General features: G+C 41.5%; 2 protein-coding genes across 3 annotated transcripts in view; both read left to right on the top strand.

Annotated features, from left to right (window-relative positions):
* LOC110500303 (probable 2-oxoglutarate dehydrogenase E1 component DHKTD1, mitochondrial) overlaps positions 1–18,941 on the top strand; it is a 37,295-nt gene extending 18,354 nt beyond the window's left edge. For both annotated transcript variants that reach the window (XM_021577617.2, XM_021577610.2), the window contains exons 7-18: positions 2,308–2,506; positions 3,429–3,588; positions 3,890–4,042; positions 5,283–5,367; positions 7,392–7,531; positions 9,804–9,954; positions 10,529–10,635; positions 11,043–11,207; positions 11,387–11,469; positions 15,791–15,957; positions 17,226–17,311; positions 17,828–18,941. In XM_021577617.2, the coding sequence (XP_021433292.1) occupies positions 2,308–2,506; positions 3,429–3,588; positions 3,890–4,042; positions 5,283–5,367; positions 7,392–7,531; positions 9,804–9,954; positions 10,529–10,635; positions 11,043–11,207; positions 11,387–11,469; positions 15,791–15,957; positions 17,226–17,311; positions 17,828–17,932 (1,601 nt within the window). In that variant the 3' untranslated portion in view covers positions 17,933–18,941. The remainder of the gene's footprint in view (positions 1–2,307; positions 2,507–3,428; positions 3,589–3,889; positions 4,043–5,282; positions 5,368–7,391; positions 7,532–9,803; positions 9,955–10,528; positions 10,636–11,042; positions 11,208–11,386; positions 11,470–15,790; positions 15,958–17,225; positions 17,312–17,827) is intronic.
* A 1,541-nt stretch (positions 18,942–20,482) lies between these two features.
* LOC110500328 (calcium/calmodulin-dependent protein kinase type 1D) overlaps positions 20,483–22,894 on the top strand; it is a 57,664-nt gene continuing 55,252 nt past the window's right edge. Inside the window, exon 1 of the mRNA XM_036959770.1 lies at positions 20,483–21,130. Within this exon, the coding sequence (XP_036815665.1) occupies positions 21,036–21,130 (95 nt within the window). The 5' untranslated portion in view covers positions 20,483–21,035. The remainder of the gene's footprint in view (positions 21,131–22,894) is intronic.

Genomic DNA, 22,894 nt, shown 5'->3' on the forward strand with positions numbered 1-22,894 from the left:
GCAGGGCCTGGGTTTACCTCCACATCACCCGCGGAACAGAGAAGGAGTAGTATGAGGGTGCGGCTGAAGGCTATCAAAACTGGTCGCCTAGGGCGTTGGGGACAGAGAATAAGAGGAGCAGGTTTCTGGGCATGGTAGAATATATTCAGGGCATAATGCGCAAACAGGGGTATGGTGGGGTGCGGGTACAGCGGAGGTAAGCCCAGGCACTGGGTGATGATGAGAGAGGTTGTATCTCTGGACATGCTGGTTGTAATGGGTGAGGTCACCGCATGTGTGGGGGGTGGGACAAAGGAGGAATCAGGGGTATAAAGAGTGGAACTAGGGGCTCCATTGTAAACTAAAACAATGATAACTAACCTGCACAACAGTATACAAGGCAGACCCTTTGCTATGAGACAACATTTTTCTCAGGTGTGTCCTGTTTTCATTGATCATCCTTGAGATCTTTCTACAACTTGATTGGAGTCCAAAAATTCAATTGATTGGACATGATTTGGAAAGGCACACACCTGTCTATATAAGGTCCCACAGTTGTCAGTGCATGTCAGAGCAAAAACCAAGCCACGAGGTCGAAGGAATTGTCCGTAGAGCTCCGAGACAGGACTGTGTTGAGGCACAGATCTGGGGAAGGGTACAAAAACATTTCTGCAGTATTGAAGGTACCCAAGAACACAGTGACCTCCATCGCTCTTAAATGGAAGAAGTTTGGAACCACCAAGACTCTTCCTAGAGCTGGCTGCCCGGCCGAACTGAGCAATCATGGGAGAAGGGCCTTGGTCAGGGAGGTGACCAAGAACCCAATGGTCACTCTGACAGAGCTCTAGAGTTCCTCAATGGAGATGGGAGAACGTTCCAGATGGACAACCATCTTTGCAGCCCTCCACCAATCAGGCCTTTTTGGTAGAGTGGCCAGACGGAAGCCACTACTCAGTAAAAGGCACATGACAGCCCACTTGGAGTTTGCCAAAAGGCACCTAAAAACTCTGACCATGAGAAACAAGATTCTCTATTCTGATGAAATCAAGATTGAACTCTTTGGCCTGAATGCCAAGCATCACATCTGGAGGAAACCTGGCACCATCCCTACGGTGAAGCATGGTGGTGGCAGCATCATGCTGTGGTGATGTTTTTCAGCGGCAGGGACTGGAAGACTAGTCAGGATCGAGGCAAAGATGTAGCAACGCTCCCCATCCAACCTGACAGAGCTTGAGAAGAGCTGGAGAAAAGAATGGGAGAAACTCCCCAAATACAGGTGTGCCAAGCTTGTAGCGTTATACCCAAGAAGATTCAAGGCTGTAATTGCTGCCAAATGTGCTTCAACAAAGTACTGATGTAAAGTGTCTGAATACTAATGTGATATTTCAGTTTATTTTTTATAAATGTGCAAAAATGTCTAAACCTGTTTTTGCTTTGTCATTATGTGTTATTGTGTGTAGATTGATGAGAGAGAAAAAAAATAGTTAGAATAAGGCAGGAACCTAACACAATGTGGAAAAAGTCAATTGGTCTGGATATATTCCGAAGGCACCGTATATGTACAGTACCAGTCAAAAGTTTGGAGATACCTACTCATTCAAGTGTTTTTCTTTATTTGTACTATTTTCTACATTTAGAATAATAGTGAAGACATCAAAACTATTAAATAACATACAGTGGGGCAAAAAGGTATTTAGTCAGCCACCAATTGTGCAAGTTCTCCCACTTAAAAAGATGAGAGAGGCCTGTAATTTTCATCATAGGTAGACTTCAACTATGACAGACAAAATGAGAGAAAAAAATCCAGAAAATCACATTGTAGGATTTTTAATGAATTTATTTGCAAATTATGGTGGAAAATAAGTATTTGGTCAATAACAAAAGTTTGTCAATACTTTGTTATATACACTTTGTTGGCAATGACAGAGGTCAAACGTTTTCTGTAAGTCTTCACAAGGTTTTCACACACTGTTGCTGGTATTTTGGCCCATTCCTCCATGCATTAAATAGGTCATGCTGGCGAAGTAATTACAATATAATTACAATATAGCAATTAAACACTGGAATGGTAGAGGAGCAAGGTAAATAAATAAATAAATAAATAAATAAATAAATACAGTATGGGGATGAGGTAGATAGATGGGCTGTTTACAGATGGGCTATGTACAGGTACAGTGATCTGTAAGCTGCTCTGACAGCTGGTGCTTAAAGCTAGTGAGGGAGATGTGAGTCTCCAGCTTCAGCTTCTTTGGGAATTAGAATCCGTAATATACGGGAATGTCAATACATCGGTAATATCTCACTCTGTGTGTCTTCTCCCCTCTCCAGGTAAGATGGTGGGCTGTGCGGTGATCCATGTGAACGGTGATGATGCGGATGAGGTGGTGCGAGCCACGAGGCTGGCGGTGGAGTACCAGAGACGCTTCAGGAAGGATGTTATTCTGGATCTGCTCTGCTACAGACAGTGGGGACACAACGAGCTGGACGAACCCTCCTTCACTAACCCTGCCATGTACAAGATCATCCGGTAGGTCGTTGACTTTACTGCCCTCTGAGGTATTTAACAATCAATTCATTGGACAGGGTTCTACTAATAAGTTCATTTCTGGAAAGTGCAAAGTTCTAACGTAAGGCTCTCCAATGATTTATCCAACCAGGTAGCCTAAATCATTGAGAACTAGATTAAGGCAGCCCCCCCGCTCCTCTGATTCAGAGGGGTTGGGTTAAATGCAGAAGACACATTTCAGTTGAATGCATTCAGTTGTACAACTGACTTGGTATCCCATTTCCCTATACAACTGACTAGGTGTCCCCCTTCCCTATACAACTGACTAGGTATCCCCCCTTCCCTATACAACTGACTAGGTATCCCCCTTTCCCTATACAACTGACTAGGTATACCCCTTTCCCTATACAACTGACTAGGTATCCCCTTTTCCCTATACAACTGACTTGGTATCCCCCTTCTCTAATTCTCTTTGCAACAAGATGGTTGCTGATGTTTATTTCCTTGAACTGTATACTTGATTACAGTATAACAATGGCCTGTATACTTGATTACAGTATAACAATGGCCTGTATACTTGATTACAGTATAACAATGGCCTGTATACTTGATTACAGTATAACAATGGACTGTATACTTGATTACAGTATAACAATGGCCTGTATACTTGATTACAGTATAACAATGGCCTGTATACTTGATTACAGTATAACAATGGCCTGTATACTTGATTACAGTATAACAATGGCCTGTATACTTGATTACAGTATAACAATGGACTGACCATGAAGCCATCTTATCTAATCTTTTCAAACAACACCTCATCAACTCTAACCTTCCTAATATATAGTATTTTTTTTAGACTGTTTGCCCTTATATAGCCTTGATTACAGAACAATGTCCAAATAACATCAAATACCTACCCTCTCCTCATCCCCCCCAGCTCCAGGAAGAGCACCCCAGACTCTTACACTGACCAGCTGATCTCAGAGGGCCTGATGACAGAGGAGGAGCGTGTTGCTATCAGGACAGCCCACTACGGCATGCTGAACGACAAGCTGACTAACATGATCTTCTACAGCCCTCCACCCATGAACCTGCAGGTAACATGACCCTCTACAGCCCTCCACCCACCAGGTAATATGACCCTCTACAGGGTCTGTGATGTGAAATAATTTCAAATACTTTAGCTGGGCTTGATTGAGTTTGCGTCATACGATGGAACCAATAGAATATGTTGACACCACAGGCAGATTAAAGCAAACGCTCAAAATATGTGACCGTTTGTACCCGGGTCTGGTGACGAGAGCTCCCTGGGGTGTTGAGAAACGGAGCAGAATTCATGTTTCTATTGTTTGCTGTAGCAAATAGACTAATACAGTTGTATTGTTGTTGTTGTTGCAGGGGCGCTGGGGAGGTCTGGAGGAGCCCCAGGCAAGGGTCACTCACTGGGACACCGGGGTGCCTGCTCCCCTGCTGCAGTACGTAGGGGCCAAATCTGTGGAGATCCCCGAAGGAGTCCAGCTACACAGTCACTTGGGGAAGATGCACGTGGCGGTAATAACAATTATAGGATATATATATATATATATATATATATATATATATATATATATATATATATATATATATATATATATATATATATATATACTTTTGTGTGTATTAGGTAGTTGTTGTGGAATTGTTAGATATTACTAACATGGTTCGCTACAATACAGTGCTTTTTTTTTGTGTGAACAATTATTGTTTTTTCATGCATATATCCTAGACAATTACAGTCTCAAGATACAATACACACATATATATATATATATATATGTACAGTTCAATAGGAGAAAACAAACAAAGGAAAGTAAACAATACCGTACAAATGAAAAAGGACCAAACCGATTTTGACCAAATACAGTATGTTTCCTTTTTCACTATTGGTTAGAGCCTGTAAGTAAGCATTTCACTGTAAGGTCTACCTACACCTGTTGTATTCAGCATTTCACTGTAAGGTCTACTACACCTGTTGTATTCAGCATTTCACTGTGAGGTCTACTACACCTGTTGTATTCGGCATTTCACTGTAAGGTATACTACACCTGTTGTATTCAGCATTTCACTGTAAGGTCTACTACACCTGTTGTATTCAGCATTTCACTGTAAGGTCTACTACACCTGTTGTATTCAGCATTTCACTGTAAGGTCTACTACACCTGTTGTATTCAGCATTTCACTGTAAGGTATACTACACCTGTTGTATTCAGCATTTCACTGTAAGGTCTACTACACCTGTTGTATTCAGCATTTCACTGTAAGGTATACTACACCTGTTGTATTCAGCATTTCACTGTAAGGTCTACTACACCTGTTGTATTCAGCATTTCACTGTAAGGTCTACTACACCTGTTGTATTCAGCATTTCACTGTAAGGTCTACTACACCTGTTGTATTCAGCATTTCACTGTAAGGTATACTACACCTGTTGTATTCAGCATTTCACTGTAAGGTATACTACACCGGTTGTATTCAGCATTTCACTGTAAGGTCTACTACACCTGTTGTATTCAGCATTTCACTGTAAGGTCCACACCGGTTGTATTCGGCACACGTGACAAACTTTGATTTGATTTGCTTTCAGCAATATAGCGCTTTTCTAAAGCCCAAATGTAATTGGGTGACGGCAGGCCTCACTAGTGTGAACAGTGCAGTCTGTTGTTCTTTGCTCGAGCTGGATGAAGCTCGCTGTTCTCGTTTTAAAGACTCTCTGAAGCTCTATGAAAACAGATCTGTTGTGTTCTTCTCTCAGGGTCGCCTTGCGAAAGTGGAGAATGGAACTAATCTGGACTGGTCCACTGCTGAGGCCATGGCGTTTGGCTCTCTGCTCTGCCAAGGTCAGTCAGACTCCATGGCTTTTTACACCACAAAGCCAAACTAAGCTGTACTGAGCTGGCCAGTTTACGTATCCACCATATACAGTTGTTGTCAGAAGTTTACATACACTTAGGTTGGAGTCCTTAACTTGTTTTTCAACCACTCCACCATTTTCTTGTTAACAAACTATAGTTTTGACAAGTCGGTTTGGACATCTACTTTGTGCATGACAGAAGTAATTTTTCCAACAATTTTTTACAGAAAGATTATTTCACTTATCATTCACTGTATCACAATTCCAGGGGGTCAGAAGTTTACTAACACTAAGTTGACTGAGCCTTTAAACAGCTTGGAAAATTCCAGACAATGATGTCATTGCTTTAGAAGCTTCTGATAGGTTAATTGACATAATTTGAGTTAATTGAAGGTGTACCTGTGGATGTATTTCAAGGCCTACCTTCAAACTCAGTGCCTCTTTTCTTGACATCATGGGAAAATCAAAATAAATCAGCCAAGACCTCAGAAAAAAAATTGTAGACCTCCACAAGTCTGTACAAACAATAGTACGCAAGCATAAACTCCATGGGACCACACAGCTGTCATACCGCTCAGGAAGGAGACGCGTTCTGTCTCCTAGAGATGAACGTACTTCGGTGCGAAAAGTGCAAATCAATCACAGAACAACAGCAAAGGACCTTGTGAAGATGCTGGAGGAAACAGGTACAAAATGATCTATATCCACAGTAAAACGAGTCCTATATCAACATAACCTGAAAGGCCGCTCAGCAAGGAAGAAGCCACTGCTCCAAAACCGCCATAAAATAGCCAGACTATGGTTTGCAACTGCACATGGGACAAAGTTTGTACTTTTTGGAGAAATGTCCTCCGGTCTGATGAAACAAAAATAGAACTGTTTGGCCATAATGAAGGAAAAAGGTGGAGGCGTGCAAGCTGGTGTGCTTCACAAAATAGATGGCATCATGAGAAAGGAAAATTATGTGGATATATTGAAGCAACATCTCAAGACATCAGTTAGTTAAAGCTTGGTCACAAATGGGTCTTCCAAATGGACAATGACCCCAAGCATACTTCCAAAGCTGTGGCGAAATGGCTTAAGGACAACAAAGTAAAGGTATTGGAGTGGCCACCACAAAGCCCTGACCTCAATCCTATAGAAAATTTGTGGGCAGAACTGTAAAAGCGTGTGTGAGCAAGGAGGCCTACAAACCTGACTCAGTTACACCAGCTCTGTCAGGAGGAATGGGCCAAAATGCACCCAACTTATTGTGGAAAGCTTGTGGAAGGCTACCCGAAACATTTGACCCAAGGTAAACAATTTAAAGGCAATGCTACCAAATACTAATTGAGTGTATGTGAACTTCTGACCCACTAGGAATGTGATGAAAGAAATAAAAGCTGAAAGAAATAATTCTCTCTACTATTATTCTGACATTTCACATTCTTAAAATAAAGTGGTGATCCTAACTGACCTAAGACAGGGAATTTTTACTTGGATTAAAAGTCAGGAATTGTGAAAAACTGAGTTTAAATGTATTTGGCTAAGGTGTATGTAAACTTCCGCTAGCATAGTTTGGTGGGTTTTTTTGCATGATAGTGGAAACAAAAAAGGGATTGATATTTATTATATTTATTATTTTTATTATATTTTACAGAAATTGCTTGATAGATTTAGGTTTTCCAGACTGAACATTTCCATAAAATGTCAATACTGTCAATCTAGAAGAAAAAGAAACGCACACCTATTAAGACGAGGTGCTGGCTAGCGGAGTAGAAAACTTGAAAATAAAAGAGAGCTGCACACTCTAGGAGCTCAGATGCAAAAATTGAATTACCAACGTTTCGACAGCCAAGCTGTCTTCATCAGGTGATGAAGGTTGGTAATAATTTTTTTTGCATCTGAGCTCCTAGAGTGTGCGGCTCTCTTTAATTTTCAAATACTTAGAACAACACATTGTTTTGTTGTTGTTATTTCTTGGTGTAATTCGCTCATGTTTTGTAAGAATGTGTTTATTCTGTTCTGCAGGGTTCAACATTCGCATCAGTGGGCAGGACGTTGGGAGAGGCACCTTCAGTCAGAGACATGCCATGATAGTTTGTCAGGACACAAATGATATATACATCCCCCTAAACCACATAGACCCTGAACAGAAAGGATTCATGGAGGTATTTAACACATAGATGATGACTATGTACTATCCCCCTAAACCACGTTGTTGTCACGTTCTGACCTTAGTTCTTTTGTTTTAGTATGGTCAGGGCGTGAGTTGGGAGGGTTGTCTATGTTAGTTTGTCTATGATTTTCTATTTCTGTGTTTGGCCTGGTATGGTTCTCAATCCGAGGCGGCTGTCAATCGTTGTCCCTGATTGAGAACCATATTTCGGTAGCCTGTTTTCCATTGTGTTTTGTGGGTGGTTGTTTTCTGTCTTTGTGTGTCTGCACCAGATAGAGCTGTTTCGGTTGTTTTCGTTGTTGTTTTGTTATTCAGTGTTCAGTTTACATTAAATAAGATGAACACGTACCACGCTGCGCATTGGTCCTCATCTCCTTCCCCAGACGACAAGCGTTAGTTGTAAAGATTCCTGTCAGTAATACTGCTGCAGGGCAGACAACTAGAATCAGTGTTACAACTGTAAAGATTCCTGTCAGTAATACTGCTGCAGGGTAGGCAACTAGAATCAGTGTTACAACTGTAAAGATTCCTGTCAGTAATACTGCTGCAGGGTAGGCAACTAGAATCAGTGTTACAACTGTAAAGATTCCTGTCAGTAATACTGCTGCAGGGCAGACAACTAGAATCAGTGTTACAACTGTAAAGATTCCTGTCAGTAATACTGCTGCAGGGTAGGCAACTAGAATCAGTGTTACAACTGTAAAGATTCCTGTCAGTAATACTGCTGCAGGGTAGGCAACTAGAATCAGTGTTACAACTGTAAAGATTCCTGTCAGTAATACTGCTGCAGGGTAGGCAACTAGAATCAGTGTTACAAATGTAAAGATTCCTGTCAGTAATACTGTTGCAGGGTAGACAACTAGAATCAGTGTTACAACTGTAAAGATTCCTGTCAGTAATACTGCTGCAGGGTAGACAACTAGAATCAGTGTTACAACTGTAAAGATTCCTGTCAGTAATACTGCTGCAGGGTAGGCAACTAGAATCAGTGTTACAACTGTAAAGATTCCTGTCAGTAATACTGCTGCAGGGTAGGCAACTAGAATCAGTGTTACAACTGTAAAGATTCCTGTCAGTAATACTGCTGCAGGGTAGGCAACTAGAATCAGTGTTACAACTGTAAAGATTCCTGTCAGTAATACTGCTGCAGGGCAGACAACTAGAATCAGTGTTACAACTGTAAAGATTCCTGTCAGTAATACTGCTGCAGGGCAGACAACTAGAATCAGTGTTACAACTGTAAAGATTCCTGTCAGTAATACTGCTGCAGGGTAGGCAACTAGAATCAGTGTTACAACTGTAAAGATTCCTGTCAGTAATACTGCTGCAGGGTAGACAACTAGAATCAGCGTTACAACTGTAAAGATTCCTGTCAGTAATACTGCTGCAGGGTAGACAACTAGAATCAGTGTTACAACTGTAAAGATTCCTGTCAGTAATACTGCTGCAGGGCAGACAACTAGAATCAGCGTTACAACTGTAAAGATTCCTGTCAGTAATACTGCTGCAGGGTAGGCAACTAGAATCAGTGTTACAACTGTAAAGATTCCTGTCAGTAATACTGCTGCAGGGCAGACAACTAGAATCAGTGTTACAACTGTAAAGATTCCTGTCAGTAATACTGCTGCAGGGTAGACAACTAGAATCAGCGTTACAACTGTAAAGATTCCTGTCAGTAATACTGCTGCAGGGTAGACAACTAGAATCAGTGTTACAACTGTAAAGATTCCTGTCAGTAATACTGCTGCAGGGTAGGCAACTAGAATCAGTGTTACAACTGTAAAGATTCCTGTCAGTAATACTGCTGCAGGGTAGACAACTAGAATCAGCCGCTGGATGCTTTTTTTTTGTTGGTGCGGATGGTTGGAGGACCAGAAATATAATTATAATAATTTGTACACTGCAAATATATCACAACTAATCCTAAAAAGAGATTTGTTCTTTTCAAATACAATAATTTCATACCTTGAATTACGTTGAGACACGATCACATGTATCTCTTGGGAACAGGTTTCCTATTTTAAACTATTTTTTTCAGCTGAATTCCTGGTGATTTTGGTTTTGTGACTAAAAACTAAAATAATAATATATAAAAATAATTTACTAAAACTTTTCAACAGGGCAAAGAAAATCCCTCCTGTTGCCCACCCCTGTACAACTGAAACAGTCACATGCTCATTATAACTAAACCATTATCTTCTACTGTATACTGGTTAAACTTGTTATAGAGCGTGCACTTGTGTGTGTCTGTGTGTGTCACCCAGGTGTGTAACAGTGCTCTGTCTGAGGAGGCCGTGCTGGGCTTTGAGTATGGCATGGCCATCGCCCAGCCTAAACTCCTGCCCATCTGGGAGGCTCAGTTTGGTGACTTCTTCAACGGAGCTCAGATCATCTTCGACACCTTCATCTCCGGAGGTATGATACTCTGGTTAATTATTGGAATTAATGTCACTTCCTGTAGCCAAGGGCTATTTTTAGGTTAGTTCCTGTATTTACAGACAGTTGTACATGATGGACCGGGTTCATTCTAACCACTCGTGGTGCACAGTATACCTATCGGGACGGTTTCCTGGACACAGATTAAGCCTAGTTCTGGACTAAATAACATGTTTACCATTTGAAAGTGGTTTTGAGTCCAGGGCTTGGCTCAATCCATGTCCAGGAAACCGGCCCAGCAATCTTTATAACCGAATGAGGAGGGTTTCAAGGAAGTAGCTGAATGAACGGAATATGGAGGCAACCCATTTTCTCATCATGTCCGAGTAGAGATAATAGGCTGTTGTCTAACGACAACATATAAAAGGCTTTATAGAGAAGACTTGATTAATACTACATAGATGCACTCACAGATAACTCTGAGCTGTGTTTGTGGTTCCTACTCCAATAGGTTTAGTAGCTGCTGCTTTGTGGGATACGTAAAGGCTTCATATAGCTAGATGGAGGCTGGTTTCATTAGGGGTTGATTGAAACGTTTCCCTGTCTCTCCCAGGTGAGGCTAAGTGGCTGCTGCAGTGTGGGATGGTGATCCTGCTGCCCCATGGTTATGACGGAGCCGGACCTGAACACTCCTCATGCCGTATAGAGAGGTTCCTACAGGTGAGGAGGACAGCCGGTCCCAATTTGTTTGGCTGGGCTTCTTTTGTCAAACGTCTTTCCTCTTCAGTTTCTCTGCTCTCCTCACTTCCTTCTCAAAATCCCAATAGGGGAGGAATGAGGGGAGAGGAGGTGAGGAATTGAGGAACGACTTGACCTCTGTTATTGGGGCGGCAGGGTAGCCTAGTGGTTAGAGCGTTGGACTAGTAACCGAAAGGTTGCAAGTTCAAATCCCCGAGCTGACCTGTCGTTCTGGGCCGCCATTGAAAATAAGAATTTGTTCTTAACTGACTTGCCTAGTTAAAACATATATAAAAATATATATATATATATATATTAAAATAGCTGATCATTGAAACGTATGGTTTCTTGTCTATCTAAATAACCATCATCTCTCGCCATCTCCCCAGCTGTGTGACAGTAAAGAGGAGGGGGTGGATGGTGACAATGTCAACATGGGCGTTGTCAACCCTACGACTCCAGCACAGTATTTCCACCTGCTGAGACGACAAATGATACGCAACTTCCGCAAGCCGCTCATCGTGGCCGGGCCCAAGACTTTGCTCCGATTCTCTGTAAGACATTTAAATATTCAACCTCTAATACAATCAAGCCATAAAGTAGTCATTTAGGCTATTTGAGGAGATCCGTTTGGGCAAGGAGAGGTGCAGAAACACTCATGGTGACTAGTTATTTATAGATCAGGAGATATTTAATGACTGAGTTGAATTTCCTTCCCGTTTTCTACCTGTAGGGAGCAACATCCAGTGTGGTTGACATGGCTCCTGGTACATATTTCAAGCCTGTGATTGGTGACCCCTCAGTCACACCAGCAAGGTAAAGAAGGACCCACAATACACTCTCCATCAAATAGTACACTGTCAGAAAATAATTTAAATTTGGAACCAAAAAAAGGTTCTAGGATGTGATAGATACAGTGCATTCGAAAAGTATTCAGACCACTTGACTTTTTCCACATTTTTGTGACGTTACAGCCTTATTCTAAAATGGATTAAATACAACATTTTCCTCATCATTCTACACGTAATACCCCATAATGACAAAGCAAAAAAAAAATGTTATTTTTTTGCACATTTATAAAAAATACTAAACAGAAATACCTTATTTACATAATTATTCAGAACCTTTGCTATGAGACTCAAAATTGAGCTCAGGTGCATTTCCATGGATCATTCTTGAGATGCTTCCGCAACTTGATTGGAAAGGCACACACCTGTCTATGTAAGTTCCCATAGTTGACAGTGCATGTACCAAGCCATGAGCAAATACCAAGCCATGAGGTCAAAGGAATTGTCCGTAAAGCTCCGAGACAGGATTGTGTCGAGACACAGATCTGGGGAAGGGTACCAAACATTTTTTGCAGCATTGAAGGTCCCCCAGAACACAGTGGCCTCCGTCATTCTTAAATGGAAGAAGTTTGGAACCACCAAGACTCTTCCTAGAGCTGGTCTCCCGGCCAAACTGAGCAATCGGGGGAGAAGGGCCTTGGTCAGGGAGGTGACCAATAACCTGATGGTCACTGACAGAGCTCCAGAGTTCCTTTGTGGAGATGAACAACCATCTCTGCAGCACTCCACCAATCAGGCCTTTATGGTAGAGTGGCCAGACTGAAGCCACTCCTCAGTAAAAGCCTCATGGCAGGCTGAACGGACTCTCAGACCATGAGAAACAACATTCTCTGATCTGATGAAACCAAGATTGAACTCTTTGGCCTGAATGCCAAGCGTCACGTCTGGAGGAAACCTAGCACCATCCCTACGGTGAAGCATGGTGGTGGCAGCATCATGCTGTGGTGATGTTTTTCAGCAGCAGGGACGGGGAGATTAGTCAGGATCAAAGGAAAGATGAACGGAGCAAAGTACAGAGAGATCCTTGATGAAAACCTGCTCCAGAGTGCTCAGGATCTCAGACTGGGCTGAAGATTCACCTTCCAACAGGACAACGACCATAAGCACACAGCCAAGACAAGGCAGGAGTGGCTATGGGACAAGTTGCTGAATGTCCTTGAGTGACCCAGCCAGAGCCCCAACTTGAACCCGATCAACCATCTCTGAAGAGACCTGAAAATAGCTGTGCAGCGACATTCCCCATCCAACATGACAGAGCTTGAGAGGATCTGCAGAGAAAAATGAAAGAGACTCCCCAAATACAGGTGTGCCAAGCTTGTAGCGTCCTACCCAAGAAGACTAGAGGCTGTAATCGCATTCAGGTTGTTTCACAAGCATAGTCATTTGTATCATTTCACTTTGTGAAAACAATTAGCACAGACAAATCTGATTAGGCTTAGCCGGAGTCATTTATTTCTTAATATATGTCTCTGGGTTTAGCTTATACCACAGCCTCTGCCATAGAAACAAACGGAGCATGGCTTGGTGACTCTGGTCCAAATTTTACAATGCAAAAAAACAACAACAAAAACGCTTGTCTGTAGCCAAAACGGTTCAAAACTAAAAACCTGAACAAAAATTCTGGGCAGATTCTCGGGATGCTTTTATCATCATGAGTTAAGGAACTATGAAAATATTTCAAATAAATACCCTATTTAATCTACAGTGCCTTGCGAAAGTATTCGGCCCCCTTGAACTTTGCGACCTTTTGCCACATTTCAGGCTTCAAACATAAAGATTTAAAACTGTATTTTTTTGTGAAGAATCAACAACAAGTGGGACACAATCATGAAGTGGAACGACATTTATTGGATATTTCAAACTTTTTTAACAAATCAAAAACTGAAAAATTGGGCGTGCAAAATTATTCAGCCCCCTTAAGTTAATACTTTGTAGCGCCACCTTTTGCTGCGATTACAGCTGTAAGTCGCTTGGGGTATGTCTCTATCAGTTTGCACATCGAGAGACTGACATTTTTTCCCATTCCTCCTTGCAAAACAGCTCGAGCTCAGTGAGGTTGGATGGAGAGCATTTGTGAACAGCAGTTTTCAGTTCTTTCCACAGATTCTCGATTGGATTCAGGTCTAGACTTTGACTTGGCCATTCTAACACCTGGATATGTTTATTTTTGAACCATTCCATTGTAGATTTTGCTTTATGTTTTGGATCATTGTCTTGTTGGAAGACAAATCTCCGTCCCAGTCTCAGGTCTTTTGCAGACTCCATCAGGTTTTCTTCCAGAATGGTCCTGTATTTGGCTCCATCCATCTTCCCATCAATTTTAACCATCTTCCCTGTCCCTGCTGAAGAAAAGCAGGCCCAAACCATGATGCTGCCACCACCATGTTTGACAGTGGGGATGGTGTGTTCAGGGTGATGAGCTGTGTTGCTTTTACGCCAAACATAACGTTTTGCATTGTTGCCAAAAAGTTCAATTTTGGTTTCATCTGACCAGAGCACCTTCTTCCACATGTTTGGTGTGTCTCCCAGGTGGCTTGTGGCAAACTTTAAACAACACTTTTTATGGATATCTTTAAGAAATGGCTTTCTTCTTGCCACTCTTCCATAAAGGCCAGATTTGAGCAATATACGACTGATTGTTGTCCTATGGACAGAGTCTCCCACCTCAGCTGTAGATCTCTGCAGTTCATCCAGAGTGATCATGGGCCTCTTGGCTGCATCTCTGATCAGTCTTCTCCTTGTATGAGCTGAAAGGTTAGAGGGACGGCCAGGTCTTGGTAGATTTGCAGTGGTCTGATACTCCTTCCATTTCAATATTATCGCTTGCACAGTGCTCCTTGGGATGTTTTAAAGCTTGGGAAATCTTTTTGTATCCAAATCCGGCTTTAAACTTCTTCACAACAGTATCTCGGACCTGCCTGGTGTGTTCCTTGTTCTTCATGATGCTCTCTGCGCTTTTAACGGACCTCTGAGACTATCACAGTGCAGGTGCATTTATACGGAGACTTGATTACACACAGGTGGATTGTATTTATCATCATTAGTCATTTAGGTCAACATTGGATCATTCAGAGATCCTCAGTGAACTTCTGGAGAGAGTTTGCTGCACTGAAAGTAAAGGGGCTGAATAATTTTGCACGCCCAATTTTTCAGTTTTTGATTTGTTAAAAAAGTTTGAAATATCCAATAAATGTCGTTCCACTTCATGATTGTGTCCCACTTGTTGTTGATTCTTCACAAAAAAATACAGTTTTATATCTTTATGTTTGAAGCCTGAAATGTGGAAAAAGGTCGCAAAGTTCAAGGGGGCCGAATACTTTCGCAAGGCACTGTGTATATAAAAAATATTTGTCACAGGGAAATATTAGGTTAATTTAATAGTGAAATCTTTGGTTAATTTAATAGGGAAATATTTGGTTAATTTAATAAGGAAATCTTAGGGTTGCTGCAGAATTTTATATCCCATCAAGGTGTGTCATGGTTCCAAAAAGTTTGAGCGGCAAAACATTAAGAACACCTTCCTGATATTCAGTTCCCCGTTTGTCCTCATTACAGACTCAATTCATCGGGGGATGGACTCTACAAGGTTTTTTATTTATTTTATTTAACCTTTATTTAACTAGGGAAGTCAGTTAAGAACAAATTCTATTTTACAATGACGACCTACCCTGGCCAAACCCGGATGACGCTGGGCCAATTGTGCGCCACCCTATGGGACTTCCAATCACGGCCGGTTGTGATACAGCCTGGAATCGAACCAGGGTCTGTAGTGATGCCTCTAGCACTGAGATGCAGTGCCTTAAACCGCTGCATCACTCAGAAGCCCAAGGTGTTGAAAGCGTTCCACAGGGATGCTGGCCCATGTTGACTCCAATGCTTCCCACAGTTGTGTCAAGTTGGCTGGATGTCCTTTGGGTGGTGGACCATTCTTGATACACACAGGAAACTGTTGACATTGACAAACCCAGCATCGTTGCAGTTGTGGACACACTCAAGCCGGTGCTCCTGGCACCTACTACCATACCCCTTCAAAGGCTCTTAAATATTTTGTCTTGCCCGTTCACTGTCTGAGTGGCACACATAATCCATGTCTTAATTTCTCCTCCCCTACATTTACACTGATGTGGATTTAACAAGTGACATCAGTAAGGCGTCATAGCTTTCACTTGGAATTCACCTGGTCAGTCTATGTCATGGAAGGAGCAGATGTTCCTAATGTTTGGTCCTCTGTGTGTGTAATATTGCTGTCCAGGTTTGATTTAATAATCCTGTTCCTTCTATCCCTGTAGTGTCCAGCGGGTGGTGTTGTGCTCAGGAAAGCACTACTATGCCCTGTTGAAGCAGAGGGAAACGTCAGCTGCCACTCAGACCACAGCACTGATCAGACTGGAGGAGCTGTGTCCCTTTCCTCTGGAGGCCCTGCAGCAGGAGCTGAACAAGTACACCAATGCTAAAGGTAGGCTGTACCTGACCTGGCCACTACTTACCTCAAACACTACTGCATCAAAGCTGGGACCGAGAGACTGGAAAAACAGCTTATATCTCAAGGCCATCAGACTGTTAAACAGCCACCACTAACATTGAGTGGCTGATGCCAACATACTGACTCATCTCCAGCCACTTTAATAAAATGAATGTAAAAATGTATCACTAGCCACTTTCAACAAGGCCACTTAATATAATGTTTACATACCCTACATTATTCATCTCATATGTATATACTGTACTCTATACCATCTACTGCATCTTGCCTATGCCGTTCGGCCATCGCTCATTCATATAGTTTTATGTACATATTCTTATTTATTCCTTTACACTTGTAAGGTAGTTGTTGTGAAATTGTTAGATTACATGTTAGATATTACTGCACGGTCGGAACTAGAAGCACAAGCATTTCGCTACACTCGCATTAACATCTGCTAACCATGTGTATGTGACCAATAAAATTTGACTAGATTTTTACTATCATATAAAAATGTATTGGTTGCGTACGCATATTTTGCAGATGTTGTCGCAGGTGTAGCCAAATGTTTGTTTCTAGCTCAGTGCAGTAATACCTAACAATACACAAAAATCTCCACAATGTATCGAAAGGAATGAAGAAATATTAGCACGAGCAATGTCAGAGTCCAGACAATAAATATATGTGTATATTTATTTATTTATTTATTTATTTAAATATGATTAAAGGATGGTGTGTATAGACATTGTGGACAGTATATGAATAGAAAAGGTGTTTACAGCAGTAGTTATACAGAATAAGCCTTGACTAGAATACAGTATATACATATAAAGTGGGTAAAACAGTATGTAAACACTATTAAAGTGTTCCATGTCTGTACGTAGGGCAGACGTCTCCTAAGGTGCAGGGTTTTAGTATCTAAATCTAAAATACTGTTTAGCAGTTGCTTTTATCCAAGTACACCGACGCTTAAGGTACCCTGACCTGACCTCAACCTCACCTGGCTTGGCCCATGCTGGGTCATCACTAATTACCACAGACACCATAGGCTGATTTTCTCAGACACAGATTAAGTCTCGACCTGGTCTAAAAAGCTATTTCAAAGGAAATTCTCCACAGAGCATGTTTTTTCCCCTTCTGGACAATGCTCTGAGAAGCTGTTCCTTTACCACAGATGCCATCTGTTCCCTTTACTTCTCTGCAACAGCATTAAATCAACATGAATGGACAATGACCTTGGTTTTTGTGTGTGTCCCATACAGAGTTCGTGTGGAGTCAGGAGGAGCCCCAGAACATGGGCCCCTGGTCGTTTGTGGCCCCCAGGTTTGAGAAGCAGCTGGCCTGCAAGGTGAGCCCTGTCCCTGTCTTTGGTTTGTTGTTTTTGTGTGTGGATATTTGACACTTTCATTGAGACAGTTTAGAAATCAGACTGGGAAACAGGTAGGTGGGAGCAACCGTGTGTGAAGGGCGGACCCGACGATTGAATCCCGGTGGGGAGTCGTAGATATAACTTGTGCTGGGGTGTGTTACCATTGAAGACACATTTTAGTTGAAGACAACTGACTAGGTATCTCCCTTTCCCTTTCCTTTCCCATTACACCATGGCTCTGCGTGCCCTGTCCCTGTCTGAAGGACCAGGAAAACACAGTATAGATTTAACTGGGTTTACATCTTTGGATATTACTTACCCTACTTGGAGAATACTAACTTACTTAGGCTAATCTCCTTCGGCCCTATTTGGGACATAAGGTCACAATGAGTTAGAAATCTCTGGACGTTATCTAGTCTGTTCTCACAGTTCTCCCACATGGGTGAAGTGCCATGTGAGACTAAATATTAACTATGCATTTCTTCTCTCCCCCAGCTTCGATTGGTCAGTCGGCCTGCTCTGCCCGCCCCGGCTGTGGGGATCGGAGCGCTCCACCAGCAGCAGAACGAGGCCGTCCTCACCGCCACCTTCTCCTCCTGAGCCACTGGAACAACAAAATGGAAGCTCACTCCCAACACCACTTCATGAAGCTCCAGTAAAACCACATGACATCTCTATCTTGGAAAATCCCGACTGAATTCAGATCCGTTTTATGTTTGTTTAACTTGTTTCACTGTCGTGATTCAGTCTGGAAGCTAGGCTACCTCTTCTCATCCTCCATTCAAAATGTTGTCAAAACACAAGTGCTAAAGGGCTGCTTTCAATGTGGCGAATTCAGTTGCTGTTTGGCGGTTCGTGGGGATGGGTTTAGCATTATGAAATGTAGTTGGAACTACAAAACAATGTGATATAGACAGTCAGAAATTGCGTAGGGCAATTATTATTATTATTATTATTATTATTTTGTTTTATTGTGTTCAATTCACTAGCTGTAAGGCATTATTAGGTTACTGACAAATAGCAAAACCTAAATATGGTTCAGATTGAATTACGGCATTAGACACTAAATTTAGAGCATCATTGTTTTATACATTGTTTTTTAAAAATTTATCACACAACAGCAGAGTATTATGATTTGATTTCATTAACCTGACATATGACTATCATCTTGTTCCGTCTATCATCTTGTTCCGTCTATCATCTTGTTCAGTCTATCATCTTGTTCAGTCTATCATCTTGTTTCTTCGAGGTAGAAGAGTGTCTCAGGTTGTCAATCAAAAGGGCTGAGGCATTCATCAGTGTTGTCCGCATGAGCTGCTGTAGATTTTCTACTGTTTTCAATGTCAGCCTCAACATCAGTTTGTTATAATAAAATGTCAAAATACTGTTAAAGTGTGAAATTTAAACTTCAAAATATTATTTTGTGTATTTTTGTTTGTGTGTAGAAATCCAAAGATTTTCATTGTGTTTAAATTGTGAAAAAACACCAAGCGAACAACTACTGCACAAATGTGCCTTTCAGCACCACGGCTATTTAATATTTCTTTAGGAAAGTTAGGGCTGCTATTTCTCTACAAATTAGTCCAATTAAAATATTAATCCCATCTCAGTAGCAGTTCTGTTTCATTTTCAGAAGGTTTCATTAGTTGTGGATTCTGTCTTTACTGCTACAGGTACGATTTAAACAGTCCGATGAGAATACTGACCATTACTGGATTAGAGGTCTAATTTACTATCTAGTGGTACAAAACTAATGCCCCACTCAGACCACTTCCAGACAGTCCAAGCAAAATTCTTGCTTGAGAAATTGCTTTGCTAAGAAGCTTTTTTAAAAATGTTTTTATTAAACTTTAATCGAAAACCATCATAGTAAAGGTACTTAATTGGTACCCAGAAATGTTTTGAAATTGAGATTTTATAAAACTGCTACATTGGACTTTTTAAAAAGTAGTTCACACCTGCATAACACATTTTTTCCCATGTAGTTTCTTAAGTAGCTACCTTCCATGTTATGACAAAATAGCACTAAATACTTTTCTCAAACAGTTGTGCATATGTTGTGGGAATATTTCTTCTGGTTATCTAAAGCAGACGTTAGATCTAGTCTTGTAATTCCTCTGTTCTTCTTATCGTCAGTAATATAGTAGCATCCTTGAGCTTCTTGAGGGTGACTCAGTTGTACTATGAATTCAAATCAGCACCTAACCACTAAGCCCTTTCTGAGAGGATTGGTGTAAACAACATGGCAGTAAATCCATCTTACTCATGAGACAAGTGGAATTGTTGCTATACTACTTATCTCCTTGCTTACACCCATCAAATCCTCTCAGATATCCACAGGTATCTGGGTGTACAGGCTAGGCCCTCATTTGGGATTCAGGTCTGCCCAGAAAACACAGTATTTTCTGTGAGATGGTATTCAATCTTACAGTGCATTGGGGGTAGGTGCCAGGGATTGTTTCTGGGCATGGCCTAAAGCTCCAGAATGGTACATTTTTAATTTCAAGGTCTACTGTAGTAGCAAGGGGTTGATTTGGGATTCAGGAGCCCAGAAATGAATCAGTCTGTCAAGAGAGACAAACAGGAGAGGCTCCATCATCCCATTAACACCTTCTAATAGAACAGAAAACTCATTTCACTTCCTTTGAGATTTTCTGACACTATAACAGATCTAATTGGTTTTCTAAATAGACAGCCATTGCATTTAACTGAGAGTAGTTTGTCCCTTTTTTGTTTTGTGGAGAGAGGGAAAGAGAGGGAGGGACCTTGGAAAAAAAGATCCTCATAAGTAATTATGATAACTGTTGAACGTGATATATTCTAAACAGGGACCAGGCAGGCAGTCCGTGACAAGCCTTTTGGATTGGCTGAGGCCATGCATGCTGGATGTGCTTTCCATTCTATTATATGCATAAGTAGGAAGGCCTAGGGCAAAAGCAATGCCAGGGGATTTTTAAATACTCCCTCGGGGTTGCCATTTTGTTGTGAGGACTAAGCATAGTTCAATGTCATCATCGTTTTATTCATGTGAAAGCCGTCACTTGCATTGTCCACTATATATATATATATCTCCATTACTTGCTCCAATGACACGAGTCGTGGATTTGGTGCAATGCCAACACTAATCGTTCACTCATACATCCTCATCACGCACACTTTCGGCTACATAGGCATGAGAGGAGAGCGGCCTCCCCAGCCACCCACTCCTTATTGCTATAACAACCAAAGGCGCGGTCAAGCAGGCAGCGTGACTCAATAGAATAGCGTTTCAATTCAGACGGACACCGACCGACCCCTCCAACGGGAGTTATCTTTCTGTCAAGTAAACATAGCCTAAACAGAATCCAGAGAGCTATAGTTCATTGTTGCAAAGCGAATGAGACAGAATAGCGAAGGAGCTCCCCGTCTGTTACGTGAAGATTAGACTAGTGTTATAACCTGTAGGTAGGCTGCTACTGGTGGTAGGGCTGTAGCCTACTGGAGAGTAGGACACCTTTCGCAGCGCAGCGGTTGTATGGATGGGCTGAGCAAAGCAAGGTTTAAAACTAACTGGGCGACAATCAGGAAGAAACCCTATTCAGTCCTACTTTTTTTTTGTCGACTAGAGACGGGGCACCATCCCCACTGAGTCAGCACGAGAAGGTGACATTCTTTGTGAAGCGGTACCTCTAATCTTCTCACGTCTGTCTTCCCCGGTGACGACATGGCGAGTGAGAACGGAGAGTCTGGGGGGGGATCTTGGAAAAAGAATGTCGATGATATCAAGAAGGTATTCGAGTTCAAAGAAGTCCTTGGAACGTGAGTAATAAATGTGTGGTCTATAGAATCTTGTAACAGGTCCTTAAATTACAACTTTGTTGTCGGCTGTCAAGGGGGTTTACACTAGATAGCACAGCCACAAAGTCTATCGTAAAACTTAATGCATTTTTGTTTCGCTTTTTGGTTTTAATTTAAGGATAAGGTTAGCAGTTTGGTTAGAGGTAGGTTTAAAATGACATTTTATTAAGATAAATTGTTTAAAAAATGGGCATGGTTTATGACTTTGTGGCTGGGGTAACTAGTTATGACCGCTGTCAATCGATTATACAGTGTAACAGAAGCGGAAATGGCAATTGTCTCTACTCTTGTCAACGAAGCTTAGACAATACGACATGTGATATTGCCGGCGTACGTGCGATTTTTGCAAATACTAACGTTTTGAATGATGCTTTATTATGTCCTACAAATGGTTATGACATCGACAGTTACTAGATGCAACAATTCAAAAGCACGTTGCCAAACTGTCAATAATAGGTATATTCTATGGCAGGAGTGCGATGGGGGTCCGCCTCTATAGATTTCGACAGTTACCTCTAGGTTACGTTTGGTTTAGTTGGTAGCGCAACGCCAGGGTTGTGGGTTCGCTTCCCACGTGGGACCAGTACGAGAGAAAATAAGTATACAAATGTATGTAAGTCGCTGTGGGTCTGCTAAATTACAATTTAAAAATATATATATTTATCAATATTAGAGATCAAAGGGTTATAAAGCAGGTCCAAGGTGATGTGTCAAGGCACCTGAATTACAGAATAGATTATTTTGAGATTTTGTTATTAATTTACATGTCGTATGTAATCCGAAATACATTAGTTAGCATCTGTTATTAAATGCATTGACAGGACTCTGAATGGTAGTCATTGTTTCAGCATCAAAATGGTCAGGAGAATTGGATTGTCAGTTGCTGCCTGCTGATGAAAATGTGTCTTCTGATGTCTAGTCAGACTGGATAACATTGAATAGATACAGAAGATTCCTGGTGCTGAATTATGATCATGTCTAATCTGTATTTAATTGTAATAATACGAAAGGCACTTGTCCACCGGGCAAGTCAGTACATATTGGTTACCCAAAGATCATGACCACTTGCCCGAAAATGTTTTTAAAAAGTAGCTATTTTCACCTACACACAGGGGGAAAAACAGAAAGACCGGACTACTGGATTTCTTTACATTTAGGTTGTTATTAGAATAAAATATGACCTGCCCAATAGGGACAACCTCAGAGCAGGCTCAACTTTCTCAACTGTTCACGTCATTTGCCACTGGCAATACACTCTTAGGGGGGAAAAAGGTGCTATCTAGAACCTAAAAGGGTTTTTCGGATGTCCCCATAGGAGAACTCTTTTTAGTTCCAGATAGAACCCTTTTGGGTTCCATGTAGAACCTTTTCCACAGTGGGTTCAACGGTTCTACATGGAACCTAGAAGGGTTTTACCTGGAACCAAAAAGGGTTCTCATATGGGGACAGCTGAAAAACCATTTAGGAATTATTTAGTCTTTCTAAGAGTGTATGGTCAACTGCTATAACTCCCTCTGGGAGTATGGAACATTTTCATTATCTTTATCATCAGAGACTAACTTATAAATATATATATATACACACACACACACACACACACACACACACACACACACACACTCACTCACAACCTTGCAACAAGTTGGTATGAAGCTGCATGGCTTTCATCAGCCGTTAGTTCTTCATTCTTGTTATTCTCTTGTGCTTCCACTACTGTACTACGTC

Source organism: Oncorhynchus mykiss, chromosome 2, assembly GCF_013265735.2.
Source record: "Oncorhynchus mykiss isolate Arlee chromosome 2, USDA_OmykA_1.1, whole genome shotgun sequence".
Lineage (NCBI taxonomy): Eukaryota > Metazoa > Chordata > Actinopteri > Salmoniformes > Salmonidae > Oncorhynchus > Oncorhynchus mykiss.